At 42.7% G+C, this 16,977-nt stretch overlaps 1 protein-coding gene across 4 annotated transcripts in view; it reads right to left on the bottom strand.

The window, feature by feature from the left end:
• gpam (glycerol-3-phosphate acyltransferase, mitochondrial) overlaps positions 1–14,415 on the bottom strand; it is a 44,517-nt gene extending 30,102 nt beyond the window's left edge. For 2 of the 4 annotated variants that reach the window (XM_083788206.1, XM_083788208.1), the window contains exons 1-4: positions 14,275–14,415; positions 4,952–5,100; positions 4,001–4,120; positions 901–973 (exon numbers count right to left, since the gene is read on the bottom strand). In XM_083788206.1, the coding sequence (XP_083644332.1) occupies positions 901–973; positions 4,001–4,120; positions 4,952–5,035 (277 nt within the window). In that variant the 5' untranslated portion in view covers positions 5,036–5,100; positions 14,275–14,415. Of the gene's footprint in view, positions 1–899; positions 974–2,433; positions 2,471–4,000; positions 4,121–4,951; positions 5,101–14,274 lie in introns of those variants that run through there. The other 2 variants (XM_083788207.1, XM_083788209.1) reach the window with 2 other exon arrangements.
• Positions 14,416–16,977: the final 2,562 nt, after the last annotated feature.

Raw genomic sequence — 16,977 nt, 5'->3', positions numbered from 1 at the left:
CATATAGAAATGTACTCTTTTTAAGAAATATATAAAAAACACTGGATCATCAATCAACTTGTGTTGAAGTTTCATAATATGCATTCGAGTGGAATATATTGCTAACATAATATGTGGGTGAAAAGAAACCACTTGACTTCCCCAATGGGTTGTCTCATCCTCTACCTTACATCATCAGTAGAATGAATCACAATGTAAACGTATGCAAATGTAGGAGAGACTCCTCGACTTCTCACCACAACCTGGACGTAATTTAACCCATTTAGGCCTGACCTCGAAATTAAAAAAAATATATTCTAAATCCTCCAGTTTTCTGAAATAAATATTTTCACAATTTTTTTTAAATAGCAGACCTACAAGAAGCTCGATCTGCTATTTTTCAATAGCTAAATTATAAAATAATGTTTAAAACACCAAAAGGGGTTCCCGCCCAAAATGGGTTAATAGAGGTAGGCCTGTTCTATAAGATTATATAGTGGTGTCCTCTCTTCGATCAGAGACACCATTGATCTTCAGTTGTTCTTCATTACAAAATGACTAGATCAACAACAGAACATACTGTAGGTTCTCTCCCCTTCTCCTACTAGACTGTAGACTGAAATGAACTCACGACAGGCCAGTCGCAACACCTACCCACCAAACTCCACACAGAAAGGCCCTTTCGCCAACCCCGCCTTCGGGTATGGGCACTGATGACGCGGAGGAGGAAACACGCCACCAGCACCCACAGCGTCCCGAGCGGGAATCGAACCCGGGACCTTCTAGCTGTGAGGCGACAGCACTACCAACTTGTTTAGATGGTGTGTGGGTCTCAATGATGCAAATTAATAGATGAAAGCCTTGTTTAGATGGCAAGGTTCTCATGGATGTAAATGAATAAATAGGAGTTGATTGTTTACCTGGTGTGGGTCTCATTGATGTAGATGACATTGCGTAGTCCCAAAGAGGGAATACTGGTGTTGAATAGCTTCTCCTTGGGAACAATGACAAGACAACAATCAGTACACATGAATTCAGCAGCTGAAATGTCCATTAGTGGCCTAGTTAGTATCATCATGAGAATTAAGAGTTAAGGGTTTCATTAAGATTTGTGTTGCCTTTACTTTCAATTCCACATCATCGTTCGATTTAGTTGAAGTTCATGTACTTCACAGGTCTAAAACACATGCGTTTTAGTTTGCCAGGTCAAAATCTCCCTGCACCAAATAAAAACTAATCCATGAGGATAGTTATGTCATTATTCAAACCTTTTTTTCCTAATTTCAAACATTGACACACATTATACACGCACACTCATGCACGCACGCGCATAAGATCTGGTTGCAAAAGGGGTGAAGTGGCCCTTTAACTTGGTGTATTTTTATGCTCATGGCCATGGGTCATGTGATTGTGGGGGTCAATAGTGACAGCTAGCCAGATACAGAATACCGTATAGCGATTACATGGTCAAGCATTGCAGATAACCTTAAAGATTTAGGCTAGCTGTCCTTACACAGTGGTAAGAACTTTGCTCTCTTTGCGCTCCCTGCTTTTCATGACATCATTGGTCCTGGGAGGGGTGGTTGGGTTTGCTTTTTCTTATTTTTCTTGATCCTTTATGTTAGTTTTACACGTTGTGTATGTACATCAGGGGTTTTCAACAGGTGGTCCGTGGACCACTGGTGGTCCGTGGAGGTATTGCATGTGGTCCCTGACCATGCATTTAGTAATACAGCAAAGTATTTTCTTCCATGGAACAGAACAGTGCACTAAACGTCTGTGCACTGTTCCATGGAAGTGTGTCAATGTTATCAGAATTACTGGGAAGTCTGAGGTTAAGAAATTCCACAGAAAAGGCAGTTAATTAGAATCTCAAGTAGGGTGTACCACTGTACCAGCTTGCCTGAATGAGTCATCATTATTAGGAAATGTTAATGTGCCCATATAATCATGTCATCATGTGCTATATCTTGCACGTATTTGCCATTTTTACTATATATATATATATATATATATTACTATTACTATTATTAAAATAGTTAAAATAGCCAATAATAGCCATAATGTATGGATGTAGATCAGCTAGTATTTTTCAAGATAGTAAAATATGGAAAAAAAAGTTTAGGGATAAAGGTTAAGGCACGCCATCGTTTGAGAATCAGTATAAAACATGGGATGCATTCCATAACAAGTGTTACGAAGCACTAATCTTAGCCCATATCCCATTACAACACAACAGTGGTCCCCAGGTTGATCCTTAGTCAAGGTGGTGGTCCCTGGTTCACAATCAGTTGAAAACCCCTGATGTACATGTATCTTGTTTCTTTTATTTCATTTCTTATTCATGATGTTGTTTTACATAATTGTATTGTTTCTGTGATGAATAAAAACAACATAGATTTCCACCTCCATCATCAACAGCAAACAAAATGTTGTTGTGTGGTGTGAACGTACCTGACTCTGTGGAGTACAGGTGTGTTATAGGGCGCGTTCGGAAATGCGCTCTGAACGCACTGGTGTGCTCTCTTGTCGTTCGTTTATTCAGTGCACTCAGTGCGTTGTCGTTCGAAAATCCTGTGCGCTGCACACCGGGTGTGCCGAGTGCCCGCACTGAGCGACCCTACCCTGAAGCTGGGGTTGGCCGGTGTGATTCGTGTGAATGTGTCACAGCTGTGGTCGTTCGTAAATAAGGCACACTGAACGCATTCTGTGACGTCACCGCCCACCACACTCAACAAACTGACCACATTCCCGGTGCGCATTTCCGAACGCGCCCGTTGTGTATTGTGAACGTACCTGACTCTGTGGAGTACAGGTGTGTTGTGTGGTGTGAACGTACCTGACTCTGTGGAGTGCAGGTGTGTGGCGTGAACGTACCTGACTGTGGAGTACAGGTGTGTTGTTGTGTGTTGTGAACGTACCTGACTCTGTGGAGTACAGGTGTGTTGTTGTGTGGTGTGAACGTATCTGACTCTGTGGAGTACAGGTGTGTTGTTGTGTGGTGTGAACGTACCTGACTCTGTGGAGTGCAGGTGTGTTGTTGTGTGGTGTGAACGTACCTGACTCTGTGGAGTACAGGTGTGTTGTTGTGTGGCGTGAACGTACCTGACTCTGTGGAGTACAGGTGTGTTGTTGTGTGGTGTGAACGTACCCGACTCAGTGGAGTGCAGGTGTGTTGTTGTGTGGTGTGAACGTACCCGACTCAGTGGAGTGCAGGTGTGTTGTTGTGTGGTGTGAACGTACCTGACTCTGTGGAGTGCAGGTGTGTTGTTGTGTGGTGTGAACGTACCTGACTCTGTGGAGTGCAGGTGTGTTGTTGTGTGGTGTGAACGTACCTGACTCTGTGGAGTACAGGTGTGTTGTTGTGTGGCGTGAACGTACCTGACTCTGTGGAGTACAGGTGTGTTGTTGTGTGGTGTGAACAAAACTGACTCTGTGGAGTACAGGTGTGTTGTTGTGTGGTGTGAACGTACCTGACTCTGTGGAGTGCAGGTGTGTCGTTGTGTGGTGTGAACGTACCTGACTCTGTGGAGTGCAGGTGTGTTGTTGTGTGTTGTGAACGTACCTGACTCTGTGGAGTGCAGGTGTGTTGTTGTGTGTTGTGAACGTACCTGACTCTGTGGAGTGCAGGTGTGTTGTTGTGTGGTGTGAACGTACCTGACTCTGTGGAGTACAGGTGTGTTGTTGTGTGTTGTGAACGTACCTGACTGTGGAGTGCAGGTGTGTTGTTGTGTGGTGTGAACGTACCTGACTCTGTGGAGTACAGGTGTGTTGTTGTGTGTTGTGAACGTACCTGACTGTGGAGTGCAGGTGTGTTGTTGTGTGGTGTGAACGTACCCGACTCTGTGGAGTACAGGTGTGTTGTTGTGTGTTGTGAACGTACCTGACTCTGTGGAGTACAAGTGTGTTGTTGTGTGTTGTGAACGTACCTGACTCTGTGGAGTACAGGTGTGTTGTTGTGTGGTGTGAACGTACCTGACTCTGTGGAGTACAGGTGTGTTGTTGTGTGGTGTGAACGTACCTGACTCTGTGGAGTACAGGTGTGACAGCATCGTCCCACAAAGGGTCTCTTGCGGTTCAACAGGCCCTCCTTCCATGTGCTGCTCACACAACGCAGCACTGAGGGACTGGAGCTGCGCTCCTGTGTAAACACGGATGGACAACAATACTATCAGTGGTGGACAGTAACTAAGTACTTTTACTTGAGTACTGTTGTTTTTTTATTTTGTTACTTTTTTTGCAATCTGATGACTTTCACTCCACTACATTTTAAGATACTGTGCTTTTGACTCCAAAACTTACAAAGATATATTAAGAATAGGGATGCACCGAAAGGGAAATTCTTATGGCAAAACTTAACTTAAATAATAATCACTATTATGGGTCCATAAAACATTTATTCAGCTCCTTTGAATGCATTAATTGCATACACTATTCAGTGATATATTTTCTGCCTATTCGGGCCGAAACCGAATAGACATTTTCTGCCGAATATTTTCTGTGGCCGAATATTCGATGCATCACTAATTAAGAATATACAGTATACTGGTAATGTACTTTGCAATTTGCATTTGCTTATTATACTAGTATTTACTTGAGAATATACTTTGTCCACCGCTGAGTGAAGGCGAGGGAACCACTAATACATTAGCCTGAGCTAACGTGTTAGGTTTCTGGTCTAGAGGGGCGGGTCGCGGCTCAGATTTGCGCACGCCCTGATTGGATCTCATCGATCTGTCCGTCACCCCCGGCCCCTCCTCTCCCCCCTAGTGCAGCGCTACGTCACATAATTTGGAGCGACGCCCACCCGGAAGGGCTGACTCCCACTTTTAGACCAGAGCGGCCAATGCGTTCCTCCAGGCTTTCAATTTTTGCACCAACAAAAATGAAAGCCTGATACCGAGGCTACTAATACATAAATCGACTGGATGCGCTTAAGACAAAAGCCTCTGGTCACGAGTCTGGGACTTACTGAGTCATCGCTGGGAGCTTTCCAGCGGTTAGCTCCTTGTTCTCCACTGTTGACCTGCAGCAATAAGCCGTCTGAAAACTCCATCTCCTCTCCTCTCTCTGTTCCCGTCCTCTCCTCTGCCTCTAGATCCCACACCAGCAGCTAGCACGCTGCAACACACACCAAACACAAAAAAGCATTAAACGCAGGGATCGTTTTTTTTTTAACACAGGCACCCTTTCAGGCAAAACTGTGTACAACACAGCTGCAAAGGCTGCAAATCCCATACTAGATGTTGTCCATGGCAGCCCCATATGGTCTGTGATTTAATACCCATATATAAAGTATACCTGCAGGATATGATCTAACCCTACAACACTTCCCACACACTGCAATAGTCGAAACACTGCAATAGTCGAAACACAAGACAGGACCCAAGATCTGTCCATCCTGTCCCTACAACAAGCTGATCAATGCTCCAAGCGTCAGGAGTCAGGACAACAGATTCGGTACCCTTAGAGGCCTAAGAACATAGTGCTCTTTATTTCTTTGCATCAGCATTTGTTGCCTATTTAGATAGTTGCTAGTTATGTGATTTACTCTGTTGTCGGTTGAATAGGGATAATCATGCAGCTTACTTTAAGCAGGGAAAGTAAGAAAAATGTAGAACTAACAACTAACGTTTATGTTTCGTTAATCGAGAAGCAGTTGTGAAATTAATCCAAAGGGTTGATTTTAATCAATGTACATGCGTGCGTGCGGGACTGTGTGTGCTCCTGAAAATTGTAGGGGGGAGTGGGGGGGTTCAGGAACACAGGGGATACAGGAACAAGGTCTAGGCAAAACAGACTGAAGGCTTAAAGCCACAATAGTGACATATACGACGAACTGGAAAAGAGCTTAAAACACACAGAGGAGTATATAGACAAAGACTATAAGCAGACACAGGAGAACTCAACTGACAATGGACACTGGGATAGGTTGGGGGACTAAGAGGACACATCAACAAACTACCAGAATACAAGACAATGGACACTGGGATAGGTTGGGGGACTAAGAGGACACATCAACAAACTACCAGAATACAAGACAATGGACACTGGGATAGGTTGGGGGACTAAGAGGACACATCAACAAACTACCAGAATACAAGACAATGGACACTGGGATAGGTTGGGGGACTAAGAGGACAGTGGACACGTCAACAAACTACCAGAATACAAGACAATGGACACTGGGATAGGTTGGGGGACTAAGAGGACACGTCAACAAACTACCAGAATACAAGACAATGGACACTGGGATAGGTTGGGGGACTAAGAGGACACATCAACAAACTACCAGAATACAAGACAATGGACACTGGGATAGGTTGGGGGACTAAGAGGACACGTCAACAAACTACCAGAATACAAGACAATGGACACTGGGATAGGTTGGGGGACTAAGAGGACACATCAACAAACTACCAGAATACCATACAAATAAGAACATACACACAGAAGTCTATGCGGTATGCGCTGAGGAGCAAACGGTGACACTTCGTTGTAAAATGGTGGCCTACAAAAATACTGAATATAGCCGATATACAAGTAGATTGTCTATTTTCACTATTAAAAATAACTAATTAATCATAGTAGAGGCTAACTTTTTACGTCACTCTGGATAAGAGTGTCTGCTAAATACATAAATTGTAAATTGTTGTAAAATACAAATTGTTCTGACCTTTATGTACAGTAGGTGTGGTGAGAGCTTACATTTGTATTGGGATAGGCTAGTTACATAGTTGGGTGGATCACAGTCACAGACAAATTATTCTCTAAATGTCCTTGATCCTCTGGGCGTCTTCAAACCCATCTTTGAGAATCACTGATTCATACAGAATAACTTAAACAGTGTGATTTTCAGTGTTGTATGATTGATGTGGTCATCTTAAACTGACTGAATTGGTATTCACAGACATGAAAGAGTGTAAGATAAGGTTACTTTGTCTGTAGAACTCAGTGTTCTTGCCTTCCCAAAAGTTCCCATGCCCATGAATATATAAATATTAAGTATTTCACATTCATGATCTAACCCGTCAGCCAAGTTTATATGAATACACCTTGTGACTAATGGCAGGCTCGGTTCTATGTTTGGAATGATCAAATTGCATTTGAAATAGACCTTGTGAGCATCAGAGTCCTGACATGTGTGCAAGTGACTAAGACAGAAAGAAACAGAGGGTTGCAGAGGGGGAGAGAGAGAGGGGAGAAATAGAGACAGAGAGAGAAAAGAGAATGGAGAGAAAGTACTTGCACCGTAATACAAAGAAATCCTTATAGTCTCTTGACCACTGGACTTACTTTAAGTCCCGTTTCGTCTGCATTTTGAGTAGGGCCAGAGCTATCCTGAACGAACGCAACATGAAGCCATAAAATACTTCACACTGCTGGACCTGGTACCACTGAACATAATTATGTTCTACCTCACTGAATTGTATTTTCCTTTTGGAATATTTTCGGGTGAGATATGAATTGTACAACATGTGGACAACATGTTGGTCCATTTAGAAAATACGTAATATTGTGTGTGTGTGTGTGTGTGTGTGTGTGTGTGTGTGTGTGTGTGTGTGTGTGTGTGTGGGGTCTGGTTGAGGTCATCTACAGTAGTTGGGAAAAAGCAGAACACAAATCAAATCATGGATTGGCACTCTCTGACTTTGGCAAGGCTCCTCACTATCAAACCAGAGATGTACATACAATATGAGCTGGGTTGGAAGACTGGAATACATGCAAGTTATTACATTTACTCCATTTGTAGATGGATGGCGATATACTGGGTTCTTCAATATTACATTTGAACCATATAAACCCTGGCGTCCCTATTTTGGGCAAATTAATGTTCAATAAACTTACAGAAACAGAAAAAAATATAATGAAAATGGCAGGATCTGTAAGCTCACAAGTCACAAACGTGTCAAGTGCTGAAAGGGATAGTACACCCAAAACATTACTAGTTATTTTCTCTCAATTACACACCCCATGAAATCTCCATGCATTCATGAATATATATAATAATAATAATAATATTCCACTTGTCATTGTAAAATAAGGGGATTAATTTACCAGATATTTTTCACTCCATGCTTGACCTTCAACTAAAGTACACTTTTAAGGTTGTATTTGGCTGTATTTATTCAAATCACTTCCTTAATCCTAATTAAACAATGTCCCCATCTTTGTTTTACTCCTACAGTCAGTCATTGTAGCAATCTGGTTCCGGACTCACTAATCAAGAGTCGTGATTCACGACTCTTGATTACACTGCCAGTCTGCCACCTTGAACGCCGACATGACACCACAAGCACTGCAATGACAGAGAGAACTATTTTTGATCCCACACTGTCCTTTGTGATCTCGTGCCGTGTTAGACTAGTCATGCCTACGCTATAGAGCCAACCAATTTGGTGGATCTGCTGGTATACACACAGTCGTACACGCACAAACACACAGCAATTCATTCACCCACATGGCATCCACACTCACAACAGGGACATAAATATAGCCTATTTTAAGCATGTGTACAGTACATGTAACCACAAAAGACTAAGCTTGTTCCATGAGACACATGGAGCATGCTGGGCTCCAGGCCATTTCCACGTTTCTATTCAGAGTGGTAGAAAGGTCCTACAATCACTTGCTCCGTTATCAAGAGTGGTGATAGAAGAACAACACTTTGAACAAAGTCCGGCACGACACGCACAACATACTGTACACACAGGAGGGCTATCAACCAAAAGTATGCTTATCTAATCTATAGGGCTTACACGATTTACACATTTAAGTTAACGATTTATTGTCACGCACAAAATGTGCGATTAGGCCTACATTTATAGACTGTTATTTCAAACAACTGACCACCACCTTCATTTTGAGCCCAATCCCCCGCCGGCGGGGGATTGGGGCTGTCCACCTCATGAACAGCTCTCAGCGGGTAAATGGGGCTGCTGCATGTCATTCTGCTATCTAATGAAGCAGACATACTAGTTGTGCTCTACACCACCAAAAAAAGAAGAAATGGACATTTTGCACAATTACACGTCTTGGGAGTGGGGTGGCCATATATTACATAGTATTGACTGAAGGTGCTAGAGGAAAGGCCATGGGGTCACCAAGATTTATAGGACTCATCTCATGAAGCCAGCCAGTAATTTCTTTAAGATACTTTATCTTGTTTGGGCCAAATTGATGGATGGACAGACAGACAGACAGACAGAAAGTCACGTCACAGACAGACAATTCCATCCGTAGTAGGACCTTGCAGTGGGGCTAAAGAAATAATCTTTAAACACATTAGTATATGGCATAGAGCAGTCATAGCTTCTCTTATCTCGGGATGTACAGGCTCTGCCTCAGAATGCACTGAGAGTCTGTTAGTAGAGGAACAGGATATGCAAAGTACGTAGTGAAAACTCCTGAGTCCTGCCAATGTAATTTTGACACACACACACCTTAACTATGACAAATTACATGCATGTCTCCATTCCACTCTCCACTGCCTGAAACTGATCCAGCTGGCAAATGGGGGAATGTGACAGAGAATACACAAAAGGGCCAATCCACATTCTCTGATTAATCTCAAGAACCACCTAAATAGAAACATAGTTTCACAGTTCTTGACATGGTTGTGGGGAGATGTCAGAAGCAAACAAAATAAAATGAACAATGACCTACACCGTTCCCGTTTACATATTAGTGGGTTTCATATGGAACCCCCTGGGGTCTGGCAGGGAAAGTGTTTTTCCAATTCCTAGCTCAGAACCAGTGTTTTGAAGTAGACTGCACATAATCCCTCCATCACATCACGATGCATGATTAAAGATTCATCATATCGGAACGATATTTACTTTAAAATGCAGAAAATGATAAACAAACAATAAATGCTACAGTTCATCTTCCCTGCATCGATTGTTTGAATTGTGCATCAGTATAGGCCAGGCCTAATAAATCAGATACTAATGCAGTGTTTTTAGTCTGCTTCTTTCATTGATCGATTGAATAGTTTGCTAAATAAGTACAAAGGTACAGTTATACAATAATGCCAAGAGGATAACACAAAAAGCCCTGAGGGCTTGTTTCCATTGTGGTCCTGTGTACCCAGAATCACACGTGGTAAAACCTCGTACTGGAAAGTTGTATTGCAACATATAAATTGATGTCGAATTGTCGATCGATTTGACCATGCAACAAACCGTTTACGTGGCAAAATTTCAATATCATGCATCCCTAACGACCAACAGTGTCATCTCCATTCCCTTTGCTGTTGTCCAGCATTCCTGCAGCAGAATGAGCACTGTGTGGTGGTGTAGCCAGGCTGTCAACCTTGGGGCAGCAGACGATGCAGCCTTGTCAAAGGCCCTTAGTCAGGGCTTTTGGCTTGAGTCATCATGGTGATTTTCAAAGGGTTCCTGCTCTCTGTGCAGTGCAGCAGTACGCAAACGCAGAGCTGTCTGTCCACCCCAAACTGGTTCGTTTTAAACATGGGTGTCATCACTGCTTCTATAAAAAGAGACCAATGACTAATCACTTATTAATCACATAATCACATCATTTCGTCATAAGAAGATCAGTGAAAAGAGCTCACAATAAGTCGTGACCCGTGACGCACCGTGAGCTTGTAGATCTGCTATTTTAGCACTAGCAAGAGATTTTACATATTTTTTCAGCTGCAATGACATCATGTCCAAAATAGGGACGCCCGGGTGAAAATGTTTAAATATCCCCAGAACCTCCATGGCATGGGCTTCTATGAAGCTACAGTTCAAGTAAAAGAATGAGTGAAAGTCAAATGCAAGAAAGGTACAAAGGAAATGGTGCGCAAAGAACCGCAATGTGTTGAAATGTAGTCTTCTGAATTCCTGTCTACTTTATATTGCTCATTCCATAACACCACACATCTCTCGTCCACATTCTTCCTCTCCAATGTCGGTCAATGACCCTCTGAATTCAATTGAGTTCAATGGGCCTCATGGGTAAACTATTTAGTATTTACACTAATTACTACAGCCTGGGAAGCACGGAACATATGATGGAAGAGCATCTCCATTGGGTATTCAATGATGGAAATAAAAAACAGAATGGAAAGTATTACCTTACCACTACTAAAATCACACCCGTGTGAACTGAGTGGTGAAACTCCCCTCTCCCCCTGCCTCTCTCTCTCTGTAATTAGCAGGCAACAGTGCAACACTATCTCTCTCTCTCTGTTTCTGGCACAACAGCGCCACTTTTGCCCCTACTGGTACTCTAAACATAGTCACATAGGTTAGGACATAGTCACAGTGACATAGGTTAGGACATGTGCTGTTCCTTGGGAGTGGTTGCACCACTCAAAAATAAGAATCATATTTCTAATAGTTCCCATTTATTTTAATTGCACAAATAATATATAGTATTGAATCCTAGTGTTACTACTGGTCAAATGCTAGTATTAGCAATAACATCTGTTGCACACCCGTATTATTGCATTATGAAATAATTGTATAATATAACAAACTGTGTCAAAAGTCAGTCAATGATTTTGACTTGCATTTACTGTTGGCATTAGGAGTCATTAAAATAGTTTCATTAATTGCCTGTCATTAATTGGACCCAGCCTGATACCATCTTATAACCCAGGCAGGAACCAGTGGGGAACTCTATAATCATGAATATCAACCTTCAAATATTATGCAGGACTGTTTGCTATGCAAAACTAAGCATGCACTTAAGAAAAAAATAGACGTAGTCTACATACAGTACATAGAATCCAGCTGGGTTTTTTTTTCCAAGTCATGTACAGAGTAGAGTCTAAAATAGCAGATCTACTAGCCTCAGAGACCGCAGGTGTTTTACAGATCTACTAGCTCACAACACAGTGCAGCATGGAGAATTGGAAGCTTGTAGATCTGACGTGTTTAGTTTAACTCAGGCTCAACATAATCAGGAAACAAAATGACTGGTGCTTCTCATTAATTTGGAAATGGGTCAGACTCACTGTGAGGCACTCACTGTGTGTGTGTGTGTGTGTGTGTGTGTGTGTGTGTGTGTGTGTGTGTGTGTGTGTGTGTGTCTCGCTTTTGTGTGAGCCAAATCGGGGGTTGGGGTAGTCTAATCTTCTCCTGTACCCGTACCGTGCATAACAAGTAAAAGGGGGGCAGCAGGCACACACATGCGCAGCTGTTGCCCAAAACACTCTGGCCCTGCTGCTGAAGCTGCCTGGCCAACAACCGATGTATGAATGAGCTCCCAGCAGGCATTGTGTCCTGTCCTATTCTAATTCCAACGTGACGGGCCACTGAACGGCAGGCGAGGGAAAGGGAACCCAGCCTTTCAATGGGGTCAATGACCGAGAGTACTCCGGCGGATGGGGTGACTTCGACGGAGGCAAAGGAAAAAAAAGGTTGCTTAAGGTTGACATGGTGTGAGGATTAGGGAGGGAACAGTCAGGTGAGTGTGTGGCCTTATAACACGATATGCACGTTTTCCATTAGGCCCTGCGGCCACAAACCGCCCGCGCCCGGTGAGGGAGCTAGCCCTCCCTCCTTTCAAGATTATAATGGAAGAAAACGCTGCATTATGTACCACTGTAGTGACTGTACCACTGAAATCTTGAACATATAGTGTTAACATGCATGGCAAGCCTGCTAAAGAAATCCATAGAACACAAAGCTGAGAAGAAGAGAACTAGGCTCTGGGGGATTTATAAAGTGGTTTGTTCTCGCTTCTCCTTAGCTCTCTGCTCTTGTGCCTGCCTTGCACCACACACAAGCAAGCAGTTATGAGACAATGAGGCCCTAAATCCCACCCTTGTCATAAGGGTATGCCCCCCTCCCCCCTTGTTATTAGAGTATATCCCCTCCTCCCACTCACGCACAGCATAATACACTACAGTGTACAGTGCACACATCAACAACCCTTTTTTTCGCCCATTTGCCTGTCACATATTTAAGAATACTGAAAATAGAGCAGCCAGTATGAATCTTAAAGTGTAAACGTTAGCTCTCTTAAAATACCTAGAGGTCCAGCAGACCTGTTATCCAGCATAAACACAAGCCTAGATCCACTAGGAAAAAAATAATCACAATCCACCCCAACCCCCCTCATCCATACACAAACACACACGCACCACTGTCAAGTGACGTCAAGAAGACCTATAGTAGGTTAATCCGTCTCCCAACAGCCTCCGGGCTGTCGTTGTGTCTGCTGCAGTAATAAGCGGGTCAAACAGCCCATGCATAGCAGCATGGAGGTGATGTGACACTGGGTGACAGATGGATGCTGGGTGGCTGGGCTGGCTACTGCGGGTAACAATGGCACGACACACCGACCTACTACAAGCTCAGGCTGGCTGAACATCGCTTGACCACGAATAGCGGATGTTTTCTGTTTTGTACTGAATCAATCTCACCATTCCAACAATATAAGTGAATGTGTCTGAGAAGACAAAATGGTTTGCTTGCGTGGTCGTCACGGCATCAACTAACAGGCAGCAGGGTCATCATCTGTGCCGTATTTGCCAGTGTAACTGACAGGGTCAGTGCGATCTGCAACTCCAAAATGCCAATATATTTTGTATCAACCCAATCAACTTGCTCAGTTGTGTTTTTCTTCCTTTTCTTTTTTGTGTATGGCTCTTGGTGTACGTTTCCGTTATTTGTCATAACGGAAGAATCAGAGGAGGAAACAATAAACCACAGCCAAAACAAAACAAACCACGTCTGACGGTCTGACACCGCATGTCAAAGGACACACTGTGGGTAGCAAGGTAAGTTAGCTCCGCACGGCGTTGTACAGGAGCCGGTATCCTATCGAATTTTGCGACCGCGTAAGGATGGCTGTTTTGTAGGCAGAGCAGAGCTGTCTGATCCATAGCTCTAATGCCGTTGCGCACATTAGCCATCGTCGGACCAGAGATACTCAGCAGATACCTGCATGTTTTTTTATGTTCCGCTGTCTGGGTAAAATTGTAGATGTTTTTTTTGTCCGTCTTCTTCTTCTTTCACAATTAAAATACAAAAGGCAATGAGAAATGACCTTTCAAGCCATGTAACCTGAGCTAACTGCCTGGACAACATGCCAGCGCATTTGCACAGCAAAAGAATGATCTGACCAATCACCAATTTATTCAAAGAAAATACGCAACCTTGAACCTACGAAAACAGCCACATATCTGTACAGTAACCACTGAACCACAGCAACCCTACCGGAGTCACACAATTCGACAGGACGCCAATCTCGATACAACACCGCACGGCTACCCAGACTAGCTAACGTGCCTTATTATTATTACAAAAAGACAAGATGCATTTTCATTTCACGTACCTTGAACGCAGCTTCACATTGAAACATATCTGGAGAATTCACCGCTCAAACAAACAAAGTGCGTCTGTCCGTACTGACACTGTCTTCTACTGTCGCTGTCCTTGAGAGCAGCAGCGTACTCCAGGCTCCATTCACTGTTAACTGTGTGTGTGTGTGTGTGTGTGTGTGTGTGTGTGTGTGAGTCTGAGTGACTGTGACCGTGCGTGCGCGCGCGCGTTCGTGTGCAGAGTGACAGCAGGCTGCAGTACTGCTGCTGACAACTGTCTTCTACTATACGAGCGAGAGAGGGAGCTGTTTCTCCCCTGAATTTACATTGCTCAATTTAGTTTTGCTTGTGTTTGGGCCTTTTAATTTACAGTATGTGGCTGGGGGTAAGATGATATGATATGATATGATATGATATGATATGATATGATATGATATGATATGATATGATATGATATAGTACTTTATTGTCAGTTCACACTGAAACTTGTCTTGCGACACAGCAGCCAAGTATGCAGAACACATATACACACATTTGACATAACACAAAGAACAAGACAATTTACATAAATAAAGACATGAAGACAAGAGCAGTATCCACTGCTTAGATTATCCTGTGGCTACTACAACTCCTGATTAAGCCTCAAGGTCGACTGGTGGACAAAGGACCTCTTTAGTCTGACCTTATTGTATGCTGGTACACCATATCTCCTTCCTGAAGGTAGCAACCTATATTCTCCATACAACACATGCTTAGTATTAGAGGTGATATTCCTTCCTAACCTTAGGATGCTGTTATCATACGTGGATGTATACAGTTTCTGAAGTTGTTGTCCAACAATCTTTGAACAAATGTTCAGTTGTTGCAGCACTGCAGCAGTTGTGACTTTAGGGCTGCAGACAAACATCCATACCAGGTGGTACTACAGTACTGAAGAGCACTCATAATAACAGAAGTAAAAAACAAAAGAAGAATACGTCTACTAGCACTGAAGGATCTTAGACGGCGAAGGAAGTAGATTATTTGCTTTGTTTTCTTACACACTGAATCAATCTGATCGTTCCATGACAATAGATGGTCTATTACTACTCCTAGGTATTTGTACGAACATACCTGGTTGATCGGTTCACCATGAATAGTAATGGGGGATCTGTGTATCTCTGGTGGTGTACCAAAAACAATCTCTTCTGTATTTTTTGTGTTAATGATGAGAGAGTTGTTATCACTTATTATTTACTCAGTGCGGTGAGTGCTGTCCAGGATCACTGGAACTATCTAGGAGAGAACTCAAAACTGTATCATCTGAGTATTTTAGAATGTATTGGTCTGGTGTGTCAGTGCGACATTCAGACAGGCATTCCTCAATACGACAGCTGTCAGTATGAAGGGTGAAGAAGAGTTTGATAAACGTACTACTACTTACTGTGGACAGTATAATATGAATGTGTGTAATGCTAAATTAAACTTAGTCCTCGGGCAGCGGTGGCTATGGGGTAGAGTGGCCGGATGGGTAGAGTGGCCAGATGGCAACCGCAAGGTTGCCAGTTCAAACCCGGGCTCCCCCAGAGTTAGTGTCGAAGTGTCCTTGAGGCTGAGCAAGACTCTGAACCCCAAATTGCTCCTGTGTGCTAGTTGGTGCCTTACATCGTTTCCGCCGGCGCCGCCATCGGTGTATGAATGTGTGTGAATGGGTGAATGTAAAACGCCTTGGATAAAGGTGCTTTATAAATGCACCATTTACCCATACCTTTTTTCCAAACTCCATTCCTTTTCCATAAATGATAAATACATATTTGTTGTTTAACTGTATGTAATGTGTTTTATTTTCGTTTTATTTTTAGTTTTGTCATTATTTATTTTTGTTCTTTATTTATTGTTGTCAAAAGATTTCGTGATAAGATTTTGTTTGTATTTGTGCTGCCATGGGGATGTGTGTGGGGGGGGGGGGGATATATGTAAATTGTTTTGAAAATACTTCTTTGTAAAGAAAATCAATAAACATATGTTTAAAAAAAAATACATATTTGTAATTTAGGCTAAATGGTTGATTGATTGATTGATTGATTGATTGATTGATTGATTTATTGATTGATTGATTGGTGCGTGATATACACGGCTTGGGAATGGGATATCCGTGGATCCACGACTTGGCAAGCCGATCTACAAGCTCCAAGTGTTGCGTACATGCAGCGCGTTGTGAGCTTGCAGATCGTCGGTAACCTGACGCTTGCTAGGCCTACACTCTCAATTAGGGATTTTCACATTATAACGTGACATTTATTATACAGCTCGAAAATATAGCCACTCTACAAGCTCACAACTGGTTGTGGACACTTCTATAGGCCTGGCTAAGCTATTGATTTCTGTGCAGGACTTGCTAAGTCGCCAGAGCAATGGTAGGCCTAAAGTAAAGTGTCTATCATTTCGAAATGATATGGAGAGAAAAGTCGAGAGTCGGGATCTGGAGATTTACACACATAGTGTGACATGCTGACAGACAATGAAAGAAACATATACTTCCACTCACAATTTAGGTGGCTTTTAAAAGTACTTATTCCTTCATAAGTACTTCATAAATACTTATGTACTTCTTCATAAGTACTTATTCCTTCATAAAAAAAAAGATCCAGAGTAGTGTGGCCTGGGCCTTAAAGTCACGGAGGGTCATACAAAATAAAGAATGATCAAATTGCTTTTGGCTTCTCTTCTACTGTGAA

This window comes from Protomyctophum parallelum, assembly GCF_964188405.1.
Source record: "Protomyctophum parallelum genome assembly, chromosome: 17".
Lineage (NCBI taxonomy): Eukaryota > Metazoa > Chordata > Actinopteri > Myctophiformes > Myctophidae > Protomyctophum > Protomyctophum parallelum.
Note: the sequence above shows the minus strand (reverse complement) of the source record. Positions and strands in the feature narration are given on the sequence as shown.